The sequence below is a fragment of the Uloborus diversus genome, chromosome 1 (genome assembly GCF_026930045.1).
Source record: "Uloborus diversus isolate 005 chromosome 1, Udiv.v.3.1, whole genome shotgun sequence".
Classification (NCBI taxonomy): Eukaryota; Metazoa; Arthropoda; class Arachnida; order Araneae; family Uloboridae; genus Uloborus; species Uloborus diversus.
The window spans coordinates 162,304,862-162,332,571 of NC_072731.1; the positions used below are offsets into that span (position 1 = coordinate 162,304,862).

At 32.7% G+C, this 27,710-nt stretch overlaps 1 protein-coding gene across 1 annotated transcript in view; it reads left to right on the plus strand.

Moving 5' to 3' along the window:
• Positions 1 to 7,204: 7,204 nt before the first annotated feature.
• Positions 7,205 to 27,710, plus strand: part of LOC129233322 (brain-specific angiogenesis inhibitor 1-associated protein 2-like) — a gene marked incomplete in the record, with an annotated part of 125,876 nt that continues 105,370 nt past the window's right edge. Inside the window, 1 exon segment of the mRNA XM_054867374.1 lies at positions 7,205 to 7,456. Coding sequence (XP_054723349.1) covers positions 7,409 to 7,456 — 48 coding nt within the window.

Here is a 27,710-nt window from a genome sequence, read left to right on the forward strand (position 1 = left end):
TGGTATTGATACATCGACCGAAAAACATCGATGTTTTCAAACATTGATGTTTTCAAAATCGATGTTTTAAAACATCGATCTTTTTATCAATGTATAACATACATTTTTGAATATACTACACTAATTTAAGCAATACAAAAGAATACGTATCCGACGAATATATTGAAAATACTGAACCTCAAATCATGATTGTAATTTAATAAGAATAATTTCGCAACATCTTGGTATTATAGTAGGTCAAAAATTGATAATAAGACAAGCACCGATTAATACAACTCGTTATAGTAATAAGGAAATATTTTCAAACTGAATGAAACTAAAAGTAAATTTACATCAAAAAAGAATCTAAGAAAAATGTATCATAGCATTTACCGTCAGTTTAATGATGAGAAAAAGTTGTGCTAATTATTTTAAAAATACAAAATTAATTCTAACAATTATTTTTAAAAGCAAGAAATATGTGTTGTACTGTTAGTTAATAATTCAACACAAATTGTAAGTAATAGAGGGACGACTTATTGAGGGAAGTCGATACGTAACCCCGAATATTGGTGTTGACAGTTTGGAGAAAAAGAAGTTTGTTTACTTTGTCCCCCAGAAGCGCATTTCTCTTTTCGCAGACTATCCCACCAGTCAGAGAAACATCTCTTTCCGATGGAACAGAAATTGCCATCACTATCAAATACTTTAAAGCAACTTTTACCAACTCTCTCTTATAAGTTATAATTTTCACCCTAGTAACGTATAGGATATCCCTTTAGTTTAGAAACTGGGGCCTTGAAATAGACTGCAAGTTCTGACACCAGACTACCAGTGTCAGGTTCTTCCAATAGCTTTGACCTTTTCCTCACTCTCTAGTTAATCTTTTACTATCTTGTAGTGATCTTCCCAAAAATCATCCTCTACACAGAAAAATTAATGTTATAAAATGGGTGCGAAAAAATGATTTTTTTTTTGGCAACTCATAAGTAAACTTAATTACCTACCGAGAAAATTGGAGCAAATTTTATGATAATTTTCAATTAAAATGCAAAAACATCAACATCGAAAAAACTTTGAAACAAAAACATTGATGGTCCAAAAACATCGAAAGAAAAACATCGATGTTAAAAACATCGATGTTTTTGTTAAAACATCGATGTTTCCAAAACATCGACATCGATGTCGCACCCCTAATAAAATGTCAAGAAAATGCTCAAAATTGCTATTTCAAGGCTGTATTGAAGCCCCTCCAGTCCTTCAACATAATTGTTTTTCCTTTTAAAAATTTGTTAAGGTCCTTTGCAAGCCAAGATTCATGATATAATGCATATTTTTAAACATAATTCCTTCATATTGTTTCCTGAACATTTCGATGATGCTTGACAATGTCAAATATTCTGCAAAATAAATCAGGGGTGCCACCCTCGTACTATGTTTTGCATGTGCCAGACAGCCTTTTTTCCTCTCTCCTATTTTGTTGCGACCATGTGACTTACGTTGTTCTGGCTGTGAGATATAGAAATAATCTTTAAAAATGTCCTGTGTGATTTTTCATTGTAAAAATATGTACAGAAAAGCGCCTAATGTATAAGTACTTTCCCACTTTTTTCAAAATTGTTTAATGAAGTATAGGTCAAAGATGCAGGGGCACAACCGAGATAGGGGTTATGACCATCTCAATGCACCAGGTTTGAGCCATATTTCCACCCTAATATGGAAATAAATATAAATGTAAGGCATAGTTTGAATCCCCTCTTTCCCTCTGCATGGGAAAATTCTGTTTGTGCAACTGCAAATGTCATTTTGAGAGATTTCTGATAACTTATTAAAAGCTAAAACTGTAGAACCGGCCCAATGTAGTTTAACATTTTGAACTTACTACATCAAATTCCAGGAGGTCAAAAGAAAAAGTTATTAAATTATAGATAATATCGAAATCTGTATGTGTTTTGTGAAAAATAAAATTTCTTGAACAACGACGCATATTTTGTACGAATAAAGAAAAATATTTGATTGATTACTATTTTTCGAGATGTAACCATTAAATTTCCGCACTAAAGCTCGAGCAAATTGAATGATAAATTGCATTATAATTCTCAAACTACTTTTAAACCTACATAGAAATTAACATTTCGAGTGGGCAGCATTTGGTAGTTTCGGATTGGGTTTTATAATAAAACAAAGTGAGATATTTATAAGTTTAGATGAAAAGCTAGCTGAAAGAAGAGAAAAATTAATTTTGATATGAAGTATAAAAAGATAATGTGTCTACTGGAGGCAGAGAGAATGGAAAAAGAGCAGTTAAAAATCCATTAGCATTTCCAAGTCTAATCATTATGCAGCATAAAACAAAGAATATTTTACAAATAAAATAATAGGGGCTCCATCAATCATGAAGATATAATTTATGTTCAACAAAATAAATCTAGAGGCCATTATAAAGTCTCAATGATAAAGAATTCTTTTTCATATTTTTATTCAGACGCAAGAAATATTTTTAGAATCGCTCATAACAGTTATTCAACAACTTCACACACGAAAAACATCATGGTTGCCAGAGGAATAAAAATCGCTGTTTTGGCGTGCATTGCATTTGTAATTGTTTTGCAGGTTTGGAATACAAAACTTTAAATAAGAAACGTTCTTCAGTAAAAAAAAATAATAATAAAATAAATAAATAAATACTTTTTGTGGTTTCGGAGAAAAAAATTGGTCTGCATCCATAAAAACTTAAAAATTGTGAGCTTTCTAACATATTTGAAAGGAAATTCGGTAAACTGAAGTACTGACAAAAACCTTGATCCTCTCTTTCCCGTAATTTTTTGAACCATCGTGTACTGGAGAGATTTATTCCTTTGACTAGTAGAACTCTTTCTCCATTTTTTTCCATGTAGCTTCTGGTTTTTCTTCAGTACTTCTGTTTAAATGCATTATTCTGAAAATGGTTTGATTTCAATTAAAACGATAATTATTTCAAATAATTATTGTCATCAAAAAGTGACTTCAGAAATCAACACAATTTTTAAAAAAATATATATATAACTTTAACGATCTCATTCAATCATAATGGGGTTGTTTCCTTCAGTCAAAAGTACTACTTTTTGTCACTGAAATTGATAAAATAAGCAAAAAAAAAACCTGGACCCGGAAAAATCTTTCATTTTCCCAACAGTTATTTTTTAATTAATTTTTTAAATGTCCAATTTTTCAAACAAGGCGTGGTCTTGATGACGTCACAAATTATGCTCTTTGGCGCATCTTTCTACCTCGTTTCCACGTTATGATAATCAAGAAGCGAATTATAATTACGCTCTACGCTTGCTATCAACCCTATCGTTGCCAATACACGTGAGTAAAGATGCGAATTAAATATTTTGGTCTGTGAATGGCAACACTGAATGGCATTTCATCATTTGTGATGTCATCGGCGGAAGCGTAAACAATGAAAACGCACCGATTTAAGTTTTTTTTTTTTTTAATATTAAACGAAAATAAATTATTTAAAAAATGGTCAGATCCTATGTTTTTAAGCATGCTCTTTCAAAAAAAAAAAAAGAAATACTTTTAAAATTTTGGAAACGACCCCATTATAAATTCCTTTTTTAATTAGATGACTGGTACTTATGGCTGATATACTTCAAATTAGGTTTTATGTATGAAAGTTAAATTCTCATACTAGGTTTAGCACCAAGGTATTTATTTTTGTTGACACAAAATTTAAGCATTAAAACGTAGTTGCATACGGTAAAAGTGCTACATCGCCTTTTGTAATAATTGAGAAAATACATAGTTCTAACTATATCAGCAGTCAGTAGTTCAATAATGGCATAAATTTTAATCTACGCTGCAAGGATGAGCCATATGTCGTTTTGTTCTAAATCTCGCATTCTTGCACAGTCGAACGCCCTTATAACGAGCCTGGATTCAGCGAGAATTCGGATTTAATCAGGAAATAGAAATATTCAGTTGGTACAGTGTTAAGTGCACGGGAGCATAACTCGCTTTTAACGAACAAACCCCGGGTAAAGCGATCAATATTTTTGTTATTCTTAAAACTTCAATTGACCTACCTTTCTAGACAAGTCAGTTGAAATCAAGTAGTGAATCATAAACCCTGAAAACAAGTGATGACGGCCTTACTTTTACTTTGTGGAGTGGAGAAACCTTTGAAAGTTATGTACCCGTATCCTTCCTTCCAAAGACATTGGACAAAAGCTAAGATAAAGCAAAATCATATCAAAAAATAAATGAATAAATAATAATAATTAAGGCTACGGTGATAACGACAAATATGAAGAATTTTAAGCTTAACTATCCCCAGTATACTCAGTGACTTTTGAGTGCGCGGACACTTTCATTTTCGAAGTCAGACCAGAGGTGCAAATGACACAAGGAAGAGACAATAAGATAATTCAAGGCGAATTAATTTACTTCTTCTGAACTGCACATAAAAAAAAAAAAAAAAAAACAAACAAATAAAGTAATTGTGTGTGAATTTGTATGATTTTTTCACGAACCCGTTTTTTACGAGAACTCGGATATGACAAGCAAATATCGCGGTCACTTCTCTCGTTATAATCTAGTTCAAGTGTACTGCGTAGTCGAAGGTATAACGTTGACAAAAAATAGGATTTTAATCCACAATTGCGGCAGTGAGAAGCAAAGGGATGTAAGTGGACATTTTCAAGTTTTGTGGAAAACACGTTTAAAGATGACATCCTAGGTAGGCTTTCATTGATTTTTTTTACTAAATCATGTTGTATAGCTGCACCTACCAGGGTTACTAGTACTATCTCTTGCTCCAAGACAGAGGAGAGGTTCAGTTACCATTTGTACTGGTTAGCTCCAAATTTTTAATTTTGCCACTTACATTTCTTTGCTTATCACTGCCTCGATTCAGTTTGACATTTTCTCTGCTGTTGATTTGTAAAATAATACAAGCTTTACTCAAACTTTACTTGCATCGAATTTGTAACTGACAAACTAACAGAAAGAACGCAAGTGCCTCAAGGTATTTGGGAGATTTCCATGGAAATTCTCGGGCTCCGAAAAACAATTTCAGAAAAACATTGTTATACTAGATTAACAGCCAGAATGAAAATTAAAGCAAACATTAATGTTTTGCGTGTTTGTCACATGTTTCGCTGGAAATATATCTTACAGATAGCATTTCTCGTCCTGAAACATTTTAATTTATTTTGAAGATTTTAATATTTTTCCAGAATTTCTAAAGAATAATAATATACTTTAATTGAATTCTCATTCTTTTAAACTTCTATGAGTAACATTTTTTTTTTGAAAACGGGAGCTCGCAACACATGTTTCTCAAATAGTTTCCAGCTGATAAGAATGTGAAGCAAACTTTGGGGATTAGTGATGGGCAGCGAGCTAGGGGCGGAGTTCCCCAGTCTCTTAAAAAAAGTTTTAAAAAAAATGCACTTTACCAGTAGTAAAAATTGCTATCCTATTTTCATCCTCCTCTAATTCACCTTCTAATAGAGGTAATAATGAGTTAAAAACCGAGTAATAATATTAAATACGGGTTAAGAATTGTATTAAAGCATAGCAACATAAATTGTGCATTTTTACACAAAATATTCAGTCAACAAGTGTAAGATGATTTTTTTAAGCCTCCAAAATAAGCATTTCAAGTGATTCTTTCTGTTATTCGCACAGGAGCAGATTTTGTGTTTTTCACGAAGTGCATTGAGGGCAAAGTACTTATATTTCTTCATGTCTGTCTTCTTAAAAACTTTTTTTGCACATAAGATTCTGTACATCAACTTCTTTTACTCCAATCTCTTTAGGAGACGAAAATAGGAATATTATATTTGTCAGTATGCCGGGCTTTCTGCTCTACGTGAAGTGAACCTTACATAGCGAAAGTTTCAGATCATTCAGTTTAAATCTTGCCCTAAACAAATATGTCGAATACAACTTAATAAGCAATCTATAATAAATGAAATAGAGCATTTATAAATATTATTCCAATATTTCAAGTTGTCAGAAATCGGGATAAATGTTCCCAAATGTTTACAGCGTAGCGGAGTAGACTCATAAAACTTCCACAAATAAATAGCGTTATTGATCACAACCAGAAAAATAATCTCCGGTGGCAACACCTAGTGTCAAAAAGGAGAAACTTAGAAGGGTGAAACTGGGCACAGGGGCGAAATATTGCTACTTTAAACTGTGTTTAGAGAAGAACATTCAACTATGTAAAAATGCAAGTATCACACATTTATCTTTTTTGAAATAATTTTTTAAAAGAATCGATTTGCAAGACCAGGGTTGACGAAAAGCCATGTCAGCCTAGTCGAAAACTAGGGGCCCGGTTCGGAATTGGAGTAGTATAAATTTGACAAGTTTTATGGGGGCACGGGGGCCTGGCGACTAAACTGACAAGAGACATGCCTTGGCGCTCGGCAGTCCTGTGCAAGAAAAATGAAGGGAATAACATTGAAACGTGCTATCGGTTCAGATAAAAATATACTATTCGTTTTGCGCTACCATCCTATCACTATACAATTTAAAACTGAAAGTCTAAATTTTAAAACGTAAAAAGTAGATGCTTATGGTTTGCAAAAAAACATTTTCGAACCTCAGTTAAATCATGCATCCTAAAGCGCTTTTTTAAATAATAACGGGTTTTAAGCAGGAGCGCTCCGATGAGAGGTCACGGGAGGCGACTGTGACCTCCCAAAAAGTTCCTTATTTCGCAAATAGTTTCTGAGGATTCGAAAAATTTGAAGACCGTTGCAATTTTACCCATTTTTAAAAAGCATATCTTGACGCTTATGTTTCTTCTCATTTGATGTGGGTATGTTCAGGTTTGTACTTCATCATTCAGTAAAATTAGGAATTTTGTTGGCAAATGGAGAATTTCCCCCTTCCAAAAACTTAAGATCAGGGTGCCCATGATTTAAAACAAGTTCTTCAGATCTGTTTAAGAGTTTTTTAAGACCCTAAAATAAAACGTTTCGTTCAAACTCATTTTTAAGAGGGAAAATACGTCTGGTTTTCAGAGAGTAAATTGTTGCCCCACGACTGAAAAAGCTACTTCTCTCAATCATTTTCACTTGGCATATGTTTTGGCTTAACATTTTTGGCGACTTTCGCACTCGTCCCGCACGCGTTTCTATGGCAACCTACTCGCTTCATATGTTTCGGACTTCGAACTTGCGTTTTCGCTATCAGTCAGTAATGTACGGGCTTGCGAAGATGTTCTCGCAGGTACGATAGAAGACACGAGGTTGCGATTTTTTAGACGCACATGATCAATTTGCTCTGCTCAGTTCGGATTCTTATCGGAGGAAAGATTCAAAAGTAGATCGCGTTCTTCAAAAAATTGCTCAATTCAACGGCTGGAATTCGCAGAACTTTAAAGATATTTTTTCCCCCGGAATACGAAAATATACTTCTGAGTATGGATACCAGCGAAAGTACAGCCAAAATTGTTGATATGACGTATAAGGTAAGCATCATTTTTTTTTTTTTTAACTACTTACTTCAGAAAAAAAAAGTGCTTACAAGTGTTTGGATTATTATGTTTTGTATAATTTTATGTAGATTTCGAGGAAGATGTATTTTTTAAAAAAAATCATATACCTTCTGTTTGCTTAGAGTAGCAGCAGATGTAGATATTTTAATCATCAATAAAAGTCATATTAGCAGATTTTTTTTTTCGGAATTTTCGTTAAAAAATTTTTAGTTTGCTCACAATAACTTAAGAACCCTATGTTTGCTTTTAATTGAATTAAATACCGATGTTCCAAAGTTCATTTTTAAGAAGTTGTTGCAAACAGGTTCTAACGTCATAATTGCACAAGTACGCTTGTAGCAAATACTGTTACTGTTAATGAGGTGTATTCTTTGGAACTTGATGTGATATATGTGCAGGGGCTTGCACATGGGGGGGGGAGGGAAACCTGTTGTCCCGGGCCTGATCCTGAAGGGGGCCCGATATTTGTAAAATGAGGGACAAAATATATGCAGGGATGTAGGGGTAAACAGTATGTAAAGGAGCCCCGTAAAAGTCATTTGTCACGGGCCCCAACATTTCTGTGCAGTCCCCTGTAGACAACATTACCCGCAACTGTTGCTGCTCAATCTAAACTACTATAATCTCTGAATTTTTGTGTGATATAGTATGTATATAGAATCAAACCGACCCTCCTTGGGTTTTAAATATTCTTGTTCAGCAAAAATACAGCTTATAGTCGAAAGTTTTATGTTCAAAATCCAATTCATATGCTGCGCAACAGAAGAATTGGACCAACGAAACATAAAAACAGAATTTTTCGTTTCTAATTTCTTCTATTAAACTTGTCGAGTGGTTAGAATTATATCAGAAGAGTTTCTAAAATTTTTGATGCCTGCTTTCGTTTATCAAAGTTCAGAAGGGTTTATCTTGTGAAAATAATTAATTTAAATATTGAATTTTGAAAAAAAAAAAAAGAGAAAGCAAATCACGTATAAGTACTGTTTTTTTTTTAAATTAACTGCAGAGCAGCCTAATTAGTGATGCTTCACTACAGTGGATATTTATTTTAATAAATGTATTAATAAGCCGGCTGCTACGACCCTCCCCCCTCCCTCTCCACCAAGAGCATGCTCTCCTGCTGCAAAAGTTACCCCTAGAACGAGGACTCTCAAACAAGAGGGGGTGTATGGGGGGACTGAAACTTCCCTAAAACTATCGATGGCGTAGTTTGCGCCATGACACAATGGTTAATTTTGCATAGGACATATTTAACCCCTTCAGTCGGAATTATGTAAGATTGGACCAAAAATGTTGATATTTGGTACACAGTGTACTATGGTAAAGGGTATCTTATGGACAAAATTTTGAGTTTCTAGGAGAAAAATTAAAAGAGATATGGCACGTCCAATATTCCGGACTTATATTTTTGAAATCAATATTTCATAAACAAAAACGATAAAATACCGAACAAACTTCATTATAAAATGTTCTACAAGCAATTATAAATGAAGCGATTAATTAAAGATTATATATTTTTAAAAAGATCAGGAAAGAAACCTCGCTTTTCAGATGGAAATCCATTGTTGGAAAAATTAGCCACTCTCTATCTCTCAATCCTTATATGTCCGAGTTGTCAATCCCAAAACGAAAAATTATTTCACAGATTATAATAAGTAGAATGTAAAGAGTCAACTACAAAAAATCAGTTATTAAATGATTAGCAGCTGTTTAAAGTGCATGTCCGGTATACCGGACACCAGGTCTGAAGGGGTTAAAAACATGTTTATTTTAGCAAATTAGTTTGCAGCTTTATTGTATCCCATCATTTGCAATTCCATCCATAATGTGTGAATGGAATTTCATTTTTTATCATTATTTTTGAACATCTCTTTCACTCTTTAAGTATAAACATTACCTAGAAATTTTGAATGCATTTCGTAACTTAAGTGTCAAATGTTGTTCATGCGTCACATCATAATTGAATTGAAAGTAATTTTCTCAGAAAAATGTTGCAAGACAAAAACTACGAATGTGAGAGGATCGTACGTTTGTTCTACGACGCGTTGAGCGGATAAAATATCAGTTCTTTTAGTTAAAAAATAAGCAGTAATAAATAATACTCCTTTCACACACACTGCAAATAAAAAAAACTTTTTCAGACGTCACAAAATTAATCAAGAAAAATGTAAAGATGTGACCAGAGCTGTAGTTGGGGAGTCTCAACAGAATATTTGGTTTGAAACCAATTTACATTACAGTTGCGTTGTTTTTACTACAAGAAACGAAATATTTTGAAAGACGGTGTTCGCCTCCCTCCTCCCCCCGACCCACTCCCTAACTACAGCAACAGTGCCGGATTTTCGATTTTTCTAAAACAGTGCGAATCTCGAAACTACCGCTCTTACCTATCTGCCTTCTAGATTTTATATCGAGTTTTCAATTTAAAAAATATAATTAAATAAATAAATAATAATAATAATAAAAACACACATACACACACACAGAAACACTTTTAGTTTACCGCCCTCAGAATTTGAAGCCCGGGAGAGTTTCCCGGCTTGCTCCCCTCTAGACAAGCATTGTTCAGCATTGGATGCACCTAATTCAAATTAGAGTTGACCATCGTTTTACGCGGAGGTTACGTCTCATAAAAATACTTCGTAAATCAAAATCGCGTAAGCGTTAATACTAATGTTAAAAACAGGGATTTAAGAGCCTAGAGATTTAAAAAAACAGAGCAAAAAAACTTCATTCTAGTGGTAAATTAATTGTATCATATACTGAATGCGTAATTATTTCGATACCTATGCGCATTCGCATATGCGCCATATGCGCCATATTCGCATATGCGCCATATGCGCCATATGCGCATATTCGCATATGCGCATATGCACATCGCCTATGCGCATTCGCATAGGTATCCTACCTTATGCCCAACTTGCAGGAAGAAAACGTGAATACTTACTATTTTTAAAACTAACTATGGTCATTAATTATTAATTGCTGTATTTCGTTGTTAAACATTTAACGCATCCTTGATTTTTCGCCTCATTTCCATAACGTCTTCCTTCACTAACAAATCCGAAAGATCATTTGCTGTTGTCAAGGAATGTTTTAAAACTTTCAATGGGAAAGCTTTCGATTCTGTGTAACTGATGTCAGTATCATCGTTCGTTTCGTCCTCTTTCGTTTAAAAGCTCTTCTTCAGTGAGCTACGACTTGTGTGAGGCAAATAACTTTCATTCCATAAATCTTTATTTTTAGAAGCAATAAAAATAAAAAATGCCTTCAGTAATCCAAGCTCGCTTATTCACACGCTAAAATACTGTTCACTGTACGTTGTCACGTCAGTGGTTAGGATTTTGAAGGAGGAGAAGATTTTCCCTGTTCGCAATGCCGTTTCCGCAAAACTTGAAATAAAGACGTAAAATCTTAAACCGTGTATAATCAAATCAAGGGCGGATACAAGAGAGGGTCGATGGAGGTGATCGCACCTCCCATGAAGGACCCAGCAGCGGCAATTTTCGCAAATTGAAATTCTAAAATGTAAGTATAGTCTAGTCTATATTTGACGGCATTAAAAATAAGAAATGGGGTTCGAATCTCCCCTCAGCAAACTTTTCGGGATTAAAGTTTTAAATAGTTTTAGCCGATCATTGGCGTTGATAGGAGGAGAAGTTTGAAGGCTTTGCAAACTAGGTGCAAACCCCCTGCAACTTTAGGGGGAGGAGGTTTCGTAATTTTCCCCTGGAATTATTACGAAATTGAACTTCTAAATCGCAATTTTAGAATAGCTCTTTCAATGGGAAAGGAAAATAATAATTTTGGGGTCTATCTCCTTGATATTTTTTTTATACTTTAAGTATTTTAGATAAAAATGCTATAGCAGCCTGCCCCCTCCCCCAAGCATTTATGAAGCAGATACGTAGAAAGAGGTAAGTGAAAAAAAATCAACCGCCCATTCCTTGAATAATTTCTGTATTCGCCCTTACATTCGCCCTTTAATCCGTGTAAAATGAGGATCTACTGTACATCCATGTGGATCGCTTCTCGGCCTTTTGGCTAAGATCAAAGTGTTGTTATGTATATCCATGTGGTACATTCGTTAGAATGTTCAGTGATGCGAGCTTCAGAAAGGACACCCCAAACTTAAATATTTGGGAGGGTTAAAATTACCTCTCTGCCGAATGATAAAATACGAGTATGGATACAATCGTACATATAATGAAAAAAGACGTTCGGATTTATTAAAAATTGCAATATTCTCTAAATTTACTGAGTAGTCAGAACGAAATTTGGCGAAAAAGAATATTTTTAAGAGGTCACAACGACTTACCGTGACCTCCCATCGGTACGCCCCTGAGTTCCTGTCCAACTTCAAGTAAAAGAACTGGGTTGTGAGATAAGTCTTGATTAGTGCGCAGAGTAAAACTTTTAACCAATATCTAAATCAGATATTGCTTCATTTTTTTTTCAAGGTGTAAAAACATTCCTTGACATTTTTCGAGGAGTGAAGTTCCAGAACCAAACCATGCGGAAATAATAAAGAACATATTAGTGATAAATTCTATGGAGAAAACAATCTTTCTAAGGATGAGATAATTATTGAAGAGCAAACCATGACCAGAACCCAACCATGCGGAAGTAATAAAGAACATATTAGTGATTAATTCCATGAAAAAAAACTACCTTTCTAAGGATGAGACAATTATTGAAGAGATTTTATTGACAGAAAAGATATGTTTTACTTTCACTTTTCCACCTTTAAAATATTTGACATTTTGGAGATGAGAAAAATAAATAAGTGAATAAATAAATGAAAAACAAAAGCCTTTTAACGTAATATTTTAAAATTAAAATGGGGTTGGATTCCTTCAGTCAAAAGTACTACTTTAGTCATTGAAATTGATAGAATAAGCAAAAAAATAACACGAACCGTGAAAATACTTTCATTTTCCGTACAGTTATTTTTTAATTAATTTTTTTAAATGTCCGATTTTTCAAAAAAGGCGTGGTCTTTATGACATCACAAATGATGCACTTTTGCGCATCTTTCTACCACGTTTCCACGTCATGATAATCAAGAAGCGAATTAAATATTGCGCTCTACGCTTGCTATCGACCTTATCGTTGCCATTACACGTGGGTAAAGATGCGAATTAAATATTTTGCTCTGTGAATGGCATTTCATCGTTTGTGATGTCATCGGCAGAAGCGTAAACAATGAAAACGCACCGATTTAAGTTTTTTTTTAAAATAAATATTAAACGAAAACAAATTATTTAAAAAATGATCAGACCCTATGTTTTTAAGCATGCTCTTTCAGAAAAAAAATACTTTCAAAATTTTGGAAACGACCCCACTGCTCTTTTTTTTACCCATTTTTCACAGTGCTAAGTTTTTACTTGAATAGCTAAGCGTGAAAAACGCTTGGAGTCTGTCCATAAATAATGTCACTTTTTTTTCACAATTTTTCAGTCCCCCCCTCTCCTTTGTCACAAAGTGTCACACTTTGCCTTGACCCCCTTGTCACACTTTACTCTTTTTTTCGTTCCCATATTTTAACAAAAAGACGTGATGTCAACAAACACATACGTTACTTCCTCGCTCCCCCTTGTCATAAACTCACAGCTTCAGGAATCCCCTCCCCCTCAAAGTGCGACATCATTTGTGGCCAGCCTCTTTGATGATTTAAGAATTTACAGCAGAAGTACTGCAGCGGATCTAGGTAGATTTTAAATACGGTGTTTTTAAAAAACTGCATTACATCTTCCACAGTTATTTAAATTTAATTGATGCTGTTTTAAACTGGTTAGCCTTTTTCAAAAATCAGTTTAGGGTAAACTGTGTATTCCTAAATCGTTTTATTTTGCAATATTTTATAAAGAAAAAAAAGAACCAGAAAAGAAACCTTGTGGAGGAAGGTGAGACTAGTATTATTTAAGTTATAGACAAAAACAAAATCTGCTGCACCAAATACGTTAGACCAAAATCAAGGCTCAAACTTTATGGAGGCATTAAAAATGTAAATTATAGCGGAGGATTCTTTCAAAAATTACCTCATAAGTTGTCTCATAAATTACCTCCATGAAATATTACAGAAAAAATTGCATCAATCTTATTTTATTGTTCTGTTTAAATATTCTGACTCGTTTGTATTTCTTGTGACTAATATATTTATGATTTCAACTGAATGTTATTTGATAGACTAAAAATTCAGCATAAATCTCACCGTTTCAACATATGCTCAAAATAAACCTTTAAAACTTCGGGGATGTTGAAACAGACGCTTGGAAAATGGATTGTCACTGCATCCAAGATCCAATGGTGGATTAACGACACCAGGAATAGGGTGTTATAATAAATAATTATAAAATGAAATTGGAAACGTTATAATAGAACTATAGCGAAGTAATTGTATTTAGAAATAAATTAGAATAACGGTTTGCTAATGCAACATATATCATCAACATCTCCCTTTTTTTAAGTTACAAATATTATTACTGGATCTACCGTACAATACTGTTTTGTGCATTATTTTAATATTTCTACATACTGTACGTATCATACTGGTTTATTTAGTGTCTCTTTTTCATTGATCATTGGTTTTGTGCATCGTAGCAGTACTTAATGTTAAACAAAACAGCTATTTTTTAAAAAATATTTTTTTTTAGTAAGAAACGATAATGTATAGTTAAGGTTTAAAACAGTTTGAGAGGCGGGCTATTGGGGAAAATTTTATAAAAATTTCTATACGTCTTCTTTTCCAAAATGCGAAATTTCGAAGTACGCGGCGGGTCTTGGAACGCACCCCTCGCGTAAGTCGACTATTTTGTGTCTGAAACTAGGTTACATTGTTTTTGATATTTCAAATCATTTTTTTTTTAAATTCGTATCACTTCAAATTTTAGACATTTTTTAAAGTGATGTTTACACAGAAGCACTTAGTATCTATACTAAGTTATCGATCGAAATCAAGACATTTTCTTTTATTGCTCTGAAAATCTAAAGGAACATTTATTGAATGTTTATTTCAAAAACCAGTCATGCGATAAACTCTAAAATTTCAAATAAGCATTTTTATCTTCGTATTAAAATTTTTCTTCTTGCAATGTTTTAAACTGAAAGAAATGCATATTTAGGTATATTTCTTTCAATAAACAATGTTATAATCATCATTTAATAATTTAATATGGTGATATAGATGTTTTCCTAAAATTAAGCAATTTTGTGGCTTGACTGGTTTTTGAAATAAACAATTGAATTATTTTTATTCTTCATCAATTAAGCGTTTGGTTGCTACTCTTCGTAGTGACTTTAAAATGACAATATTTATACTTAAAATCCATAATATGATGCGTGTATGAGAAAGGACGTCTATGCTAGAGCTACATTCATGTAATTTGTAAATTCCTTTTCCGACAAATATTTTAATTTGAATGTTTTTATGGAAACTATAACTTTCTGTATCCCTATGTTCTATTTTAAAATACGTTTGAAACATTTAAATGTGCATGTAGAAAGACGTCGAAAAAACTTTAAGGTCTTGTATTTCTCGTTCACTTGACCGGTAGTTTCGACTTCGTGAACCATTCTTCCTTTTTATGGACTGATGGAGAGACTTGCTTTTTATGTCTTTAAAACAGCTGTTTCCTGAGCCTTAAATTCTTTTTAAATGCTTTTATTTGCACTGATATACACGTTGACTTATTTTGCTCATTAAAAAATGTATGTTCTACTGAAGTTAAGCTATACTATACACATCACTCATATTTGTATTTTTTTCATTCACCCTTTTTTTCACATCTTTGTAATTTGGAACGCATTGATTGTTCTAAATCACGATCCAAAACCAACAGGTTACAGCCAAGCGCGTTTATAACCAACCGATAATTTGTCAGCCTCTATGAAAAGAGATCGAAGCCTGTGATTATCTCGTTTATTTATCAGTTCCGATTACTTTTCGCCTGAAACAATAATGCATTTTTTGTTTGATTCATTATTTAGATAAATATTGATTGCTATTGAGATAGCTCTATATCTCTTTTATTTTTACTGTTGCGTTTGTATTGCTTGTGTGTTTTCTTTCCCCCGTGATTATCCTAATCATATCATCCAGGTATTTTAACGCCTTTGGAGTGAATAACAATCTGTCAATTTTAACTTCCGAAATGTAATTTTCTTTGATGCTGGACACTGAAAACACTCCTTCTGAACATTAATACATCTTTTCTAACCACCATGTCATTATTTTAAAAGTGTTTCTATGTATTTATTTATTTATTTATCCTGCGTATTTCTTCTGAATACCTTGATTTTACTAAATAAAATCTTTGTATGTTTTCCAACCTTTATATCTGTACAGCATTGGATAACAATTTTACTCAATATCAAAATGTTATAACAACCTGTAGTTATAACTTACTGAAATCGGGCCAGCCGTAGAAAAGTTTTTAAGATTTAATTTTAATTCATCGTACAAGAAACTCGATGTTATGATTCACCAATTTTGAGAATCATTATTTGATATAGTTACACAGTTGAGTTTAGTACAAATTAGAGAAATTATTGCATGACAAAATATGTGCCCTTAACAAAAATGAAACGGCTTGTTAACTCATTTTTAATAAAAACCACGTTACAACAAATCACAATTTGTTATGCTAACAGAGTAAAGGTTTTTTCTCAAAATTCAGTAGTTAAGACAAATATCTAAAAATGTATATCATAAAGTATTACTGCAATTGATGGTTGGAAATAGTGATTCATATATATTTGAAAATTCATAATTACTCATGCAGTTAACTTTTACAAAAACGCTAGTGAGTGATGAAGGAAATGGGAAAAATAAAAACATGGTGCACACAAACGAACTTAAATACGAATCATCACATCATTCAGTGATGAAAATATAATTTTGTAATATTTCCGCTACTTATATTACTGGATTTACTGTAGTTCGTACTTTTGAAGCTAAATCTATACATTAATGGATTGATTTTGCTACTGTTTCATTAAAAGATAAATGTACATTCAAAATAACAGCACATGTCTAATAAGTTAAATTGAAAATTCTTTGTTCAAAAACATTCTAATATTTTCTGGTAATACCGAAAATACCGGTATTTTAACTCAGCTAAACCGGCATTATGAAATTGCAAAATAGCTCGAAATGCCGGTATTCGGTTTACCAGTATACCGGTATTGCAATCACTAGTTTCTACGTTTTAAAAGATCGTATTTTGTAGGAATATATTTTATATTTTATTAGGTTTTGAACTGTATCACTTTAAAGTACAAATTCTGCTGATAAGTGGTATGGAAAATATCCTAGATAATTGATGTGAAAATTTTTGTATGGATGGAAATTCTCAATTTGTCGAATAAAACTCAAAATTTCGCCGAATGATAATAATTTTGTCGAACCGTCAGACAAAATTCGTCGAGTGAAGAAATTTTTGGAAGGTCAAAGTGACCTCCCGTAACCTCCCATCGAGTAACCTCCCGTAACCTCCCTGTTAGTAACTGCAGGGAACAAGTCTAACTTTTGACTTGAGCAATGTTGAAGTAAAGATACCAAGTCACACGGTTCTACTACTACGAATGGGAGGCATGTTTTACATGAAACGAATAAGAGAAATCTACTTTCTTTCAATACTTTACTTTAAAATACATCACGTGACTTGAGACCCTTGCTTCAAGATGTAAAAGCTTCACTCTTAGAAGTATTAATTTTATGATGGAGAGAGTTTTGAAACGTTGGTACTTGGCATGCTGGCATGCTAACCAACTTATATACAAGCTGCTAGGTTGCAATATGTAAAGTAAGAGTTTTTTCACGGAACCCCAGTCTATCACTATTATGTATACGTAAGTATATAGTGACAACTTGGGATCTCGGCGGCACCCTCACCTTTTCCCAGGCACCCCAGGGTGCCGCGGCATACCCTTTGGGAACCCCTGTTTTATACATTTCCATGCACCAGTTATGTAAACTAATATTTTGTGAGTTATGTGGTAAGAAGGAGCAATAAACTTAGATTTTAAATCGATAATTAATGCGTTTTTCACCTTCGTGGAGTACGTGGGAAAGAGGCATGATTATATACACCTTACCATTCTCACACGCTCCTTAACCCTTTTATTTCTTTTAATTTGATTTTTGTATCAAATTTTTATCAGTTAATGGGAAAAATTATTTGTCTGAAAAATTCTTCTAGTCTTTTTAAAAAATGCAGCTGATGGAGGAGAACAATTTCCAAAAGCTAGACAGCAGCTATTTATTAAACTGACTTCATATTTCTCTCTGATGTAATTGGAGAGGGCGGCCCCCTTTTCAGTTCGGTCGCCAAGCCCCCCCCCCCCCCCCATAAAATGTCAAATTGATACTACTCCGATTCCAAGCCGGGCCCCTAGTTTCCGACTAGGTTGGCATGACCTCTTATCAGCCCTGGATATAATTTTAAAAAGAAAATCAATCAACACACGGAATGCCCTAACAGAACGTTAAGGAGTGGTATTTAATAGTTTTACAGACACGAATGCAATGATATGAACAACGAAATAAGCGTTTTGAAATTCAAATTTTGACATTTACGACTCGATTTTATTTTGTTTTTTCCCAGCACTTCATTTGACTTTAGCGCAATGCCTTTCATACAAGCCACAGCCATTGTTCTTTCGTAGCTTGAAAGCATTTAAATAAATTGCCCTCATGCTTTAGAAATGTTGCGGTGACATCACTTGATGTATTTGGTAAACAGTTTGGCGAATAATTTATTTCTGCGTATTTAAGTTATTTTTGTTAGTAAAAAAAGATGATTTTTCAACTGAAAATGTAGTTTGACCTTTCATTTGCATTTAATTCCAACATAATTCTGAAAAATTACGAAATGCGTTTCCTCTCACGTACTTTTGATAAATATTAAGTTTTAAAAGTTTCATTATTTATATTGTACTGATTTAGCCCTGGGAGTTTAACTATTTTTGATTACTAATTGAGAAATGATTACTAACATTAAATTCGTAGGAGAAAATGTAAAAAGAGGGCAGGTAATTATAATTACCCCGAAAGTAGTTTTGAGTTGTCGTGAAATACTTATAAAAATATACTAGTCGTGAAAAAGTACAGTGGTGACACTCTAGGGGAAATTTTCAACTAAAATTATATCGGAGAGTAATGTAAAGTTGAATAAATGTTGAAGAGAGTCGTTTTAAATTTAAATGGCTTTTAAAATATACTTTGATGTTTTTTCGATGACAAATAATATAATTTACATCACTAGCGCATCCAGAACTGCCTATCGGGGAGGAAGAAGGGGTCATAGCAAAGCGAGAATTTTTTGCATGTTTGCAAAATTTAAACTGTAGTAACTTGATTTTGAGACTTAACCTTTTTCTTTCGCGAGCGCATTGCTAAATGCGTAGTCTCTATGCAATAGTCAAATAGTCTTTACAAAAGATCGATTGTAGTTGGAGTGCAAACGATTTTCCAGCCGTATTCGATACATTTTCAAATTCAATTCGATATATTTTTACTTCCTTTTACAAAAAAGGAAGTATTGTATTCTCAAAAAAAATTTCACTCAAAAATCGGCCTTAATTTCCATTTTTCCTCACCTCCGAATGAATGTTGAGTTTTTTTTTCGACCCGACCACCTGTGGATATATGCCTAGGAACGTACATATTATAGAAGATATGAAGAATCACAGAAATATCCATTTTGACGACCCCCGAGTTAATTACAACGAATTTTCTCGTGACGTCCGTATGTACGTATGTATGTGCGTATGTGTGTATGTATCTCGCATAACTCAAAAATGGGATGTCCTAGAAAGTTGAAATTTGGTACGTGGACTCCTAGTGGGGTCTAGTTGTGCACCTTCAATTTTGGTTGCATTCGGATGTTCCTAAGGGGTTTTTTTGCCCTTTTTTGGGGGGAAATCATTGTTAATTTTGATGTAAACTCAAGTTGTGTTATAATTTGCCGGACACTTGCCGATATATCACCAATCTTTTGGTCGCCAAGTTTTGTCGGCAACTTGGCGACAAATTTGGAGATTTTTAAAAATTTTTTTTTTTTAATTTGGTTTTAGTTTGGCTACTGTTGATGATATTTAGAGAGTAAACAATTGAATCGCATTAAAATTGCCAATAATGGGGAAATGACAAGAAATTGGAGTAAAAGGAAGTCATGTGATGCACACATCAGCTCGTTTAAAAACTTATTTCAAAGGTGTTAGCCTTTGTTAGATTTGTTACTCTCAGTAACGACAGCAGTCGTTCGTTTGCAAAAGTGGTAACTAATTATTCAGAGGAGGAATGCGAAAAGAAAAAATGAATGATTCTATTGTTCTTTCTGCTCGCATTTCAGGTACTGACATAAAATATTTCTTGCACAAGAGCGTAGTTTTATTTGCTAATTTTATCAGGTTAATAAAAAGTAAGAAAGAAAAGAAAGAAAAAAAAAACCTCTGTGTTTTATCACTAGTTTGTTAATCATGATTTGAATTTTTCCAGTCCTTTTGCTCACTGGTAGTTTATGTTTAGGTTGTTTTTTAATGACGATATGTATCATACAAATATATTTAAATTTCCAGAAGTTTCACCTAAAATAAGTTTTAAAACGAAATTCTTTGAAATAAAATATTAATTTTTTTTAATTCTAAAGTCTGTTTCTATTCGTTTGGTTCGAACTAAAAGTATGAACCAAAAAAAGTATATGATTTCTTTTTTACTACAACGTTCAAAAATTGCAGTTAATCTTAAATATATTTATATTTACGTAAATTATTAAGCAGCCAATCAAATTTAAATTAACAATTTCAGAGAAGAAATAGGCGGCATGCAGCTTTGTGCGAATAACTTTTACAATATCGCCTACATTTCTTCTTCTTTCAATTTCAAATCTAAATTTTATTGGATGTTTTAGAATTAACCTAAAAAAAAAAAGATACTAAGATTAACTGCAATTTTTGTAATCAAGTTGTGTTGTAATCAAGAAATCATATGTTTATTTTATTTCGTACTGTTGAGTGCTAGCCAACCTTATAGAAATAATTTTAGAATTCAAAAAGAACTATTTTTTATACCTTATATAGCGTGTGTGTGTGGGGGGGGGGGCATTTGTGGGTATTACTCATGATTAAGCCAGCAGAAAGATAACAGTTTGACTTGTTGTAAAATACGAAATAACAACGTTTCATAGCACAAACTGCATATTGCTGCAGACACGCGTTTTGGGGTTAAAAGGAACCTTTCTTTCAATGCAAAATAAATGTGCTTTAGGCTGAAAAGACATGCAACAAAAGTAAAACAGAGATTAAAAAAAAAAAACTTTTACATAGTTGTACTTCTTAAACATGGACAAATTTGACTTGCTAATACCTCGTTCACCTTTCTAAAATATCTGAGTGCCTGCTAATGCTCACAGCATAATTAAATATTTCTTCTTCTAAACCGATGTTTTTTAACCATTAAAATCTAACTTCTCAAATGCGGGGGGGGGGGGGGGGAGCTTGACCTCAAATTAGTGTTCAAAGGGGGGCGCGGAGTCTGAAAATGTGAGAATCCCTGCTGTACCGCACCAAGTCTCATATGGACCAATAAAGAAATACAACCACACTGTTGACGAAAAACATATTGCACAATACTGTGCACTGAATTTGCCATGTCTCAACTTTTTTTTGTTGCTTAACTTTTTCATAAATTTGATTGAAAAAAAAAACTATAAATTTAAAAAAAAAAAAAAACATGCACACAAACACAAAATGCGTACTTTAAAATCGTGGGACTAAAACAAGTAATTTTTGTGATTCATGAATGCAAAATAATGTACATAGAAAAATTCAAAAGTTTCATAACAATCGATCAATTTTGAACATTCAGCAGTCCTACAAATACCATAAATAATTAACTCCGAATTAAAAATTATTATTATTATTTTTTTTCATTTCCCTTTGGTATGTTCTTTGCATTCAAAATATAGGTTCTTAAATCTATTTGACTTATATTTTCATCTGATTCTAATTGAATTTAAATGGAACATATCCATTAAAATATAGAAATGATTAGTCGTAAGTTGAAAGTACAAAGTTTATGAAAACTCATTATTCCTAATAAACAGCTTTATTTGTTATACTTGTAATGAATGGAACTATTTAGCGCAAGCTTTTGAGGCATAATATATCGTTTATTTACTTTTATGATCTGTTTAGAAACCTTTCAAAAGTTATTTCAATTTTTCGTTTTCATAATTACTTTTCTGAGTCAATTCTGATACTGAATTTTCGAGAGACATTTGCAACTGACTTGCATTTGTTTTAAATATCATTTCATTTTAGAACACTTCACTGATCTACATTTACTTGTTCGCGCTTCTACCACAGGTGTGTTCAAAGTTGTACTGCACCTTCTCCGCGACTGTTTAAAGAGTTGATACTGTTTCAGCTTGCTTTGACACACTCATAGTTTCCTGACGACACGCAAAAAAATAGTTGGTGATCCTTATTGCTTCTTCTGACAGAAAATTGATACGGAACATCAATAGACTCATTTAAGACTCATTTTATGCTTCGATAATGAGAAAAATATGTTTGGTTGATTTCACTAACTAATAGAAAAACTTTAATCACATGTGTAGCAATTTTTGTCGACTACACGAAAAGGTTTCGAATTTCAGTCAAAACAATTCAATATTCTTTGTTTACACGTGAGTTTCAGCGTGACAAAGTCGCAATATTACTGAAATGGATGTCCATAACATTTGTCATGGAAAAGTTGGCTTAAAAGTTGTCCCATGTTAGTGAATTAGTAAAATTAGAGCTAATCTTCTTTTAATTTGCAGAAAGTCAGGTTCTGTGACATATTAGTAAGTGTAAATGTATGGAGGTAAAACACAACGATTAATGTAAAGTGCAGATGATACATCTTCCAATTTACTTTTGCAGTTGAGTTGTTGATTTAAGTTAAAAAATTTATGGTACTGTAGCGTTTATAAAAATTCAATCAATGAGATTAGCTTTCAAAAAGATAATTTTGAAATTTCCCAATTTTAACATGTATCTAAAACATGAATGCATCAAATTTATAGTGCACGCAAAAACTGGCAAGTATAACATATTATGTAAGCAAGCTTACCTCAAACGATACATCAGCTATAGAGGTGCAATTAGGGTTTCATAATTCCACCGAAAACTGTTAGTTTTTCGTCTGTTTTTTTTTTTTTTTCGTGTTGAATGTTTTGAATGTACCATTCATGAAGTTAATTTAATGTTTTCACTTTTGAGTGTACTTTAAAAAAAATGAAAATTCGCGATTTTTAATTGATGAAAATGAAGCAAAACGAATGCCGTTTTCACATTTCACGGTCAACGCCATCCTTTTATTGAAATTTTGTCCTTTTATTTCCGAAGAAATAATTAATAGGGATATGTGTGTGTGTGGGAGGGGGGAGGGGGATTGTGTGTTTACTTGCCTCTCAATATGTTTTCTAATGTGGCGAGTGCATTTTAACTTTATCAGTTTTTATTTTACATATAGTTAGCATTGACATATAACGTCTCATATTGTTGTATTGTTAAAATGTCCTTGGATGATAAGACTGCTAAAAGTTACCCCCGTGCATGTATATAAAAAAAAACCACGTTAATGTATTTTAAGTTCTTAAACAAATCACAGAAATAATTCATTCGAAACTGTATTGTTCAATAATATAATTTTGAGAGAAACGTGCAAAATGAAGATTATTATGAAAAAGTATTATAATTTTAGTTTCATTATATTAAAGTAGATTATTTTCAGCTGACTTAGATATTTTAGATTCAAAAGAAGAAAAAAAAACTTTTTCAACTCTTTATCGCTGCACGTACATCAGAATTGATAAAAGAACAATCGTTTACTTGAAGGAAGTGATACGCTTAATCAGAAACTATTCAAACACTAAAAGGAGCTATCACAAATAATAGAATATATAATATCTATTAAACTGTAGTAAGGTACTTCTTGCAAAAAGAGAACTTGATTTGAAGTGAAACCCATCAGTTTTACCTTATAATAATACTAACTAGTGAGTTCAGAAGTGTTTCAAATAATACTGATTTTGGTTTGTGTGTGTGTGTGTGTGTGTGTGTGCGAGCAATGGGGTCGTTTCCAAAATTTTAAAAGAATTTTTTTATGAAAGAGCATGCTTAAAAACATAGGATCTGACCATTTTTTAAATAACTTATTTAACTTTAATATTTTTAGAAAATTACTTAAATCGAGTTTCTTTCATTGTTTACACTTCTGTCGTGTGACATTACAAATGACGAAATGCCATTCAATGTTGCCATTCACAGAACAAAATATTTAATTCGCATCTTTACTCACGTGTATTCGCAACGATATGGTTGATAGCAAGCATAGAGCGCAATTTTAATTCGCTGCTTGATTATCATAACGTGGAAACGTAGTAGAAAGATGAGCCAAACTGCATCATTTGTGACGTCATAAAGACAACGCCTTGTTTGAAAAATCGGACATTTAAAAAAATTAATTTAAAAAAAACTGTTGGGAAATTAAAAGTATTTTCTGGGTTCATGTAATTTTTTTTTGCTCATTCTATTCATTTTAATGACTAAAAGTAGTACTTTTGACTGAAGGAAACCACCCCATTGGGGAACATTTTATGTGTAATGAAAGAGATTTCCTTATGTAGACAAAAATTACTTATTTTTCAAGCAACCAAATTCGTCAGTTATTTACATACATCTTACCGGACGATGTTACGTATTTTTGATATCAGTATCGTTTATACAATAATAACATTTTAATATCGTTAATGGAAACACATATCATTTATATTTAGAATTATCGGTAAATATCCCATTGATAATAACTCCCAAAGAAAATTGACTCATTTATTTACTCGCATATTTTGCCGTTTTTAGTGTGCGTTTTCAATTTATGGCAAATGTTTTAATGTGATAAAAGAACACACAATTTAAGTACAATAGAACTCTAATCATCCGAACTCCAACTATCCAAATCGCTTTGATTGAGTTTAATTATCCTTTATTCCCCCTAAAAAATCACCCTTTTTTCGGAAAAAAATCCAATTATAGACGAATTTTTAACTATCCGAAAGGAATTCGTTCCCAATTGATTCAAATAATTGGAGTTTAACTGTACTTAAACTCAGTAATACAGAGGGTATTCACACATTTTGGTAAAGATTTCGACTTTCTACCGTGATTTTAAATTGAAATTTTAAAATAAAAATGTCACTAGGAGCAAATTAAAATTTGATTTATTTATCGTGTACAGCGTCAAAAATATTCTTTGCTTGAAAAATCCAGGACATACGCATTGGGGATGGATTTCAAACCATTAAAGACATTAGAAAACGCTATGATAGATCTGTATGTGTTCACCAAAATTGGATAATGGTATTTGGAATGTCGACGAAGAATTTTGATTGATTAACAGCATTACTTCTTGTCTTTTTTCAAGTTCTATGACAGATCTTTCCGTCAGAAGAGCTGTACTGTCGTGCTAAGCACAAAAGTGGTATCTGCACTTTTCATCAAAATTGAGTTAGGGTGTCCATGTGATTCTCCCACAATTTTTACCTAGATAAAATGTTGCATGGTCATTTGTCAATGAGAAATATTTTTTAAAAATATCTGAAAAAGTTGCATCTGAATCAAATACACTTTAACTTTACTTATTTTAAACGGCAATTTCTCATTTTAAACTCAGCTGCAGATACGACTTGTGCTCTTAGCACGGCAGAGTAAGGGTCAAAGTCAGATTGATGCTACATGTTATTTGATGCAATATTTTCTTATTGCATGTTACCAAAAATCTGTGGGTAATTTCATCAAACTGGCATTTTCCATTTTATAAGAAACTAAAACTACTTCAGTGCTAACGCTCTTGAACGAAACTTTTGTTTTTTAAGTGAAGTTCTCGTGAATGTCATATCGCTAAGGCTTGCTCAGAACAATGTGGCTCTATATGACGGCTGAATTATCCTGACAACACGGGTCATGTGACAATACCCAATAAGACCTCCTTCACATGAAGTAACTTTGTTAAATAAACTTTCTAACGGGTAGTTATTATAAAGTGTACTCAGGTAGAAAAGTGAAAGAATCGCCTTGCATCTTTCACACGACAGTCAACTCTCTCGGCACGCCAGGAACATTTGCCGCTACCCTTCTCATCTCGATGAGTTGATTCAACTAAAAGAACGTTATTAAACGTTTGCTCTACACACGAGTAAACTAGTTGAGTCAACTCGGCTCAGTTTTAACAACGTTGGTGAAGCAGCTGCTCGAATGAACTCGGTTTAGTCCAGTTGTGTTTGAGATGAAATTATTATTTTTTTAATATTCCTTTATAATTCGCGAAAAAATGTGTGTTCAACTAACGAAAGACACCAGCTAACTAGTTAAGTGGTGATTTGTTTGACACGTTTGTTCTACTAACCGTCTCGCGTTTAGGAGGATTCTGCACCCTTGCGCATTTTGTGAGCACGCGTTTGTAATGCTAGCATTACATTCCACATAACAAAAATTGATTTTACCCGATATCTTATATGCGTACGTTATGGCAATACTTCGCTAGTTAATGCATTCAGAAAATGGTTTAAACATTTGAGACGGTCCCTTTTATGCACTAAACAGAGCTTTTGTATGCAGTTCTTCTTTTAACAGTCTCTCTTCTATTTTTAAGCGTGCATTTTATAAACACCAGTGATAGAATCGTGTTGGACAGCGTTAGAACGTCTTTCGTTGGGACATAATAATGGAAAATTTGCGTAATGTATACTATGAAAAATGTAAATTACTCAGGGATTCGTTTTTGAAACACACGAATATAAATATCCAAACAAAATAAACATCGTGGAGATGATTTTTGCACAATAGACATCATGGAAAAACGTGAATAAATATGCTGCGTTGATAAAAGGCGCAAATGTTTCTACATTAATATTTATTATACATTATCAAATATACTCTTTGCATGAAAAAGCTTTTTTTACAGTTTCAGGCACTTGACAGCTGTTATTTTCACCTCTTAAAAAGAGTGTTGATGCAAAACTTCTGGTGATGAAAAATAACTTGCTATAATAGAAACTAGTGGCGGAGAAGCTAGTAGAATAACAGAATACAGCGAATAGAGAACTGTGTTGTGACATTCTTTTGTTTTTTAGGCTGCCTCACAGGTCATTTATAATTTGAATATGTGTTTATTATTCCTATAAATATTAATTAGTAAAAGTCTACTAACTGAACATAAAATATTATTACTATATTCACATGATGAAAAAAACCATTTACTGACTTTTAAGAATGTCCGTTGAAAAATAATCTAACAAACACAGAAATAATAGCTTTTATAGCTCCTGGGGCCTTTTTTCCAATAGCAAAATTTAATATGATGTTTTAGTAAAAAAAAAAAAAAAAAAAAACATGGCCTGACACATGGCCCCCCATGGCCCTTGGTTTGAGTTCAACATCGCAGAAAGTCAAATCAAACTAAATTGTAAATGATTGAAACATTTCAACAGAAAAGCGATGTTTCTTTTAATTGTGAAAAGAAAAATACAAACAGCAATCATTATTAGGCGGAAAGAGCTGAACTCTAATAAAAGTATTCTTAGTTTGGTTACGTTACGTAAGGCAAAAGCTGTTTCATATCAGTTTAAAAATATCTCACTTTCCGAAAAGATTAAAATTTATGTATGCCTTCGTTGCAGCGAATGAGCGGTATGTTTTACATACCTCTGTAAAAGTATGGCGCAAATGAACTATAGAAAAATAGAAGTGCGTGTTTTACAGGAATGAATGCGCGTATATCTTAAAGTTTTAGTACATGTATATTTTTCTATTTTATACATCACGTACTCATAGTTTTCTAAGATAAACTCAGATGAGTTTCCAGAAAGAAGTGGCCTTTTGCGTTTCACAATTTAAGAATGCGAATAATGTTATAAACTGCACATGTTGTATCATGGTGTAGTTGGTATTTTTATTTGTGTGCAAAACTTGGCAGATAAAAAAATAATTAAATTATTGCGAATAAATCACAAAATATTTTAGTGAAATATTGTTCTCAAACAACTTTAAGGACAATTAATGTTTTCACAGACTGAATTTTTTGTTCCTTACATTTCAGTTTCTAAACACTTGCTTTAACACTCACAGATGAGGAATGGCAAGAAAAAGTATGCTTCACAATTTTTAAAACCATAACGTG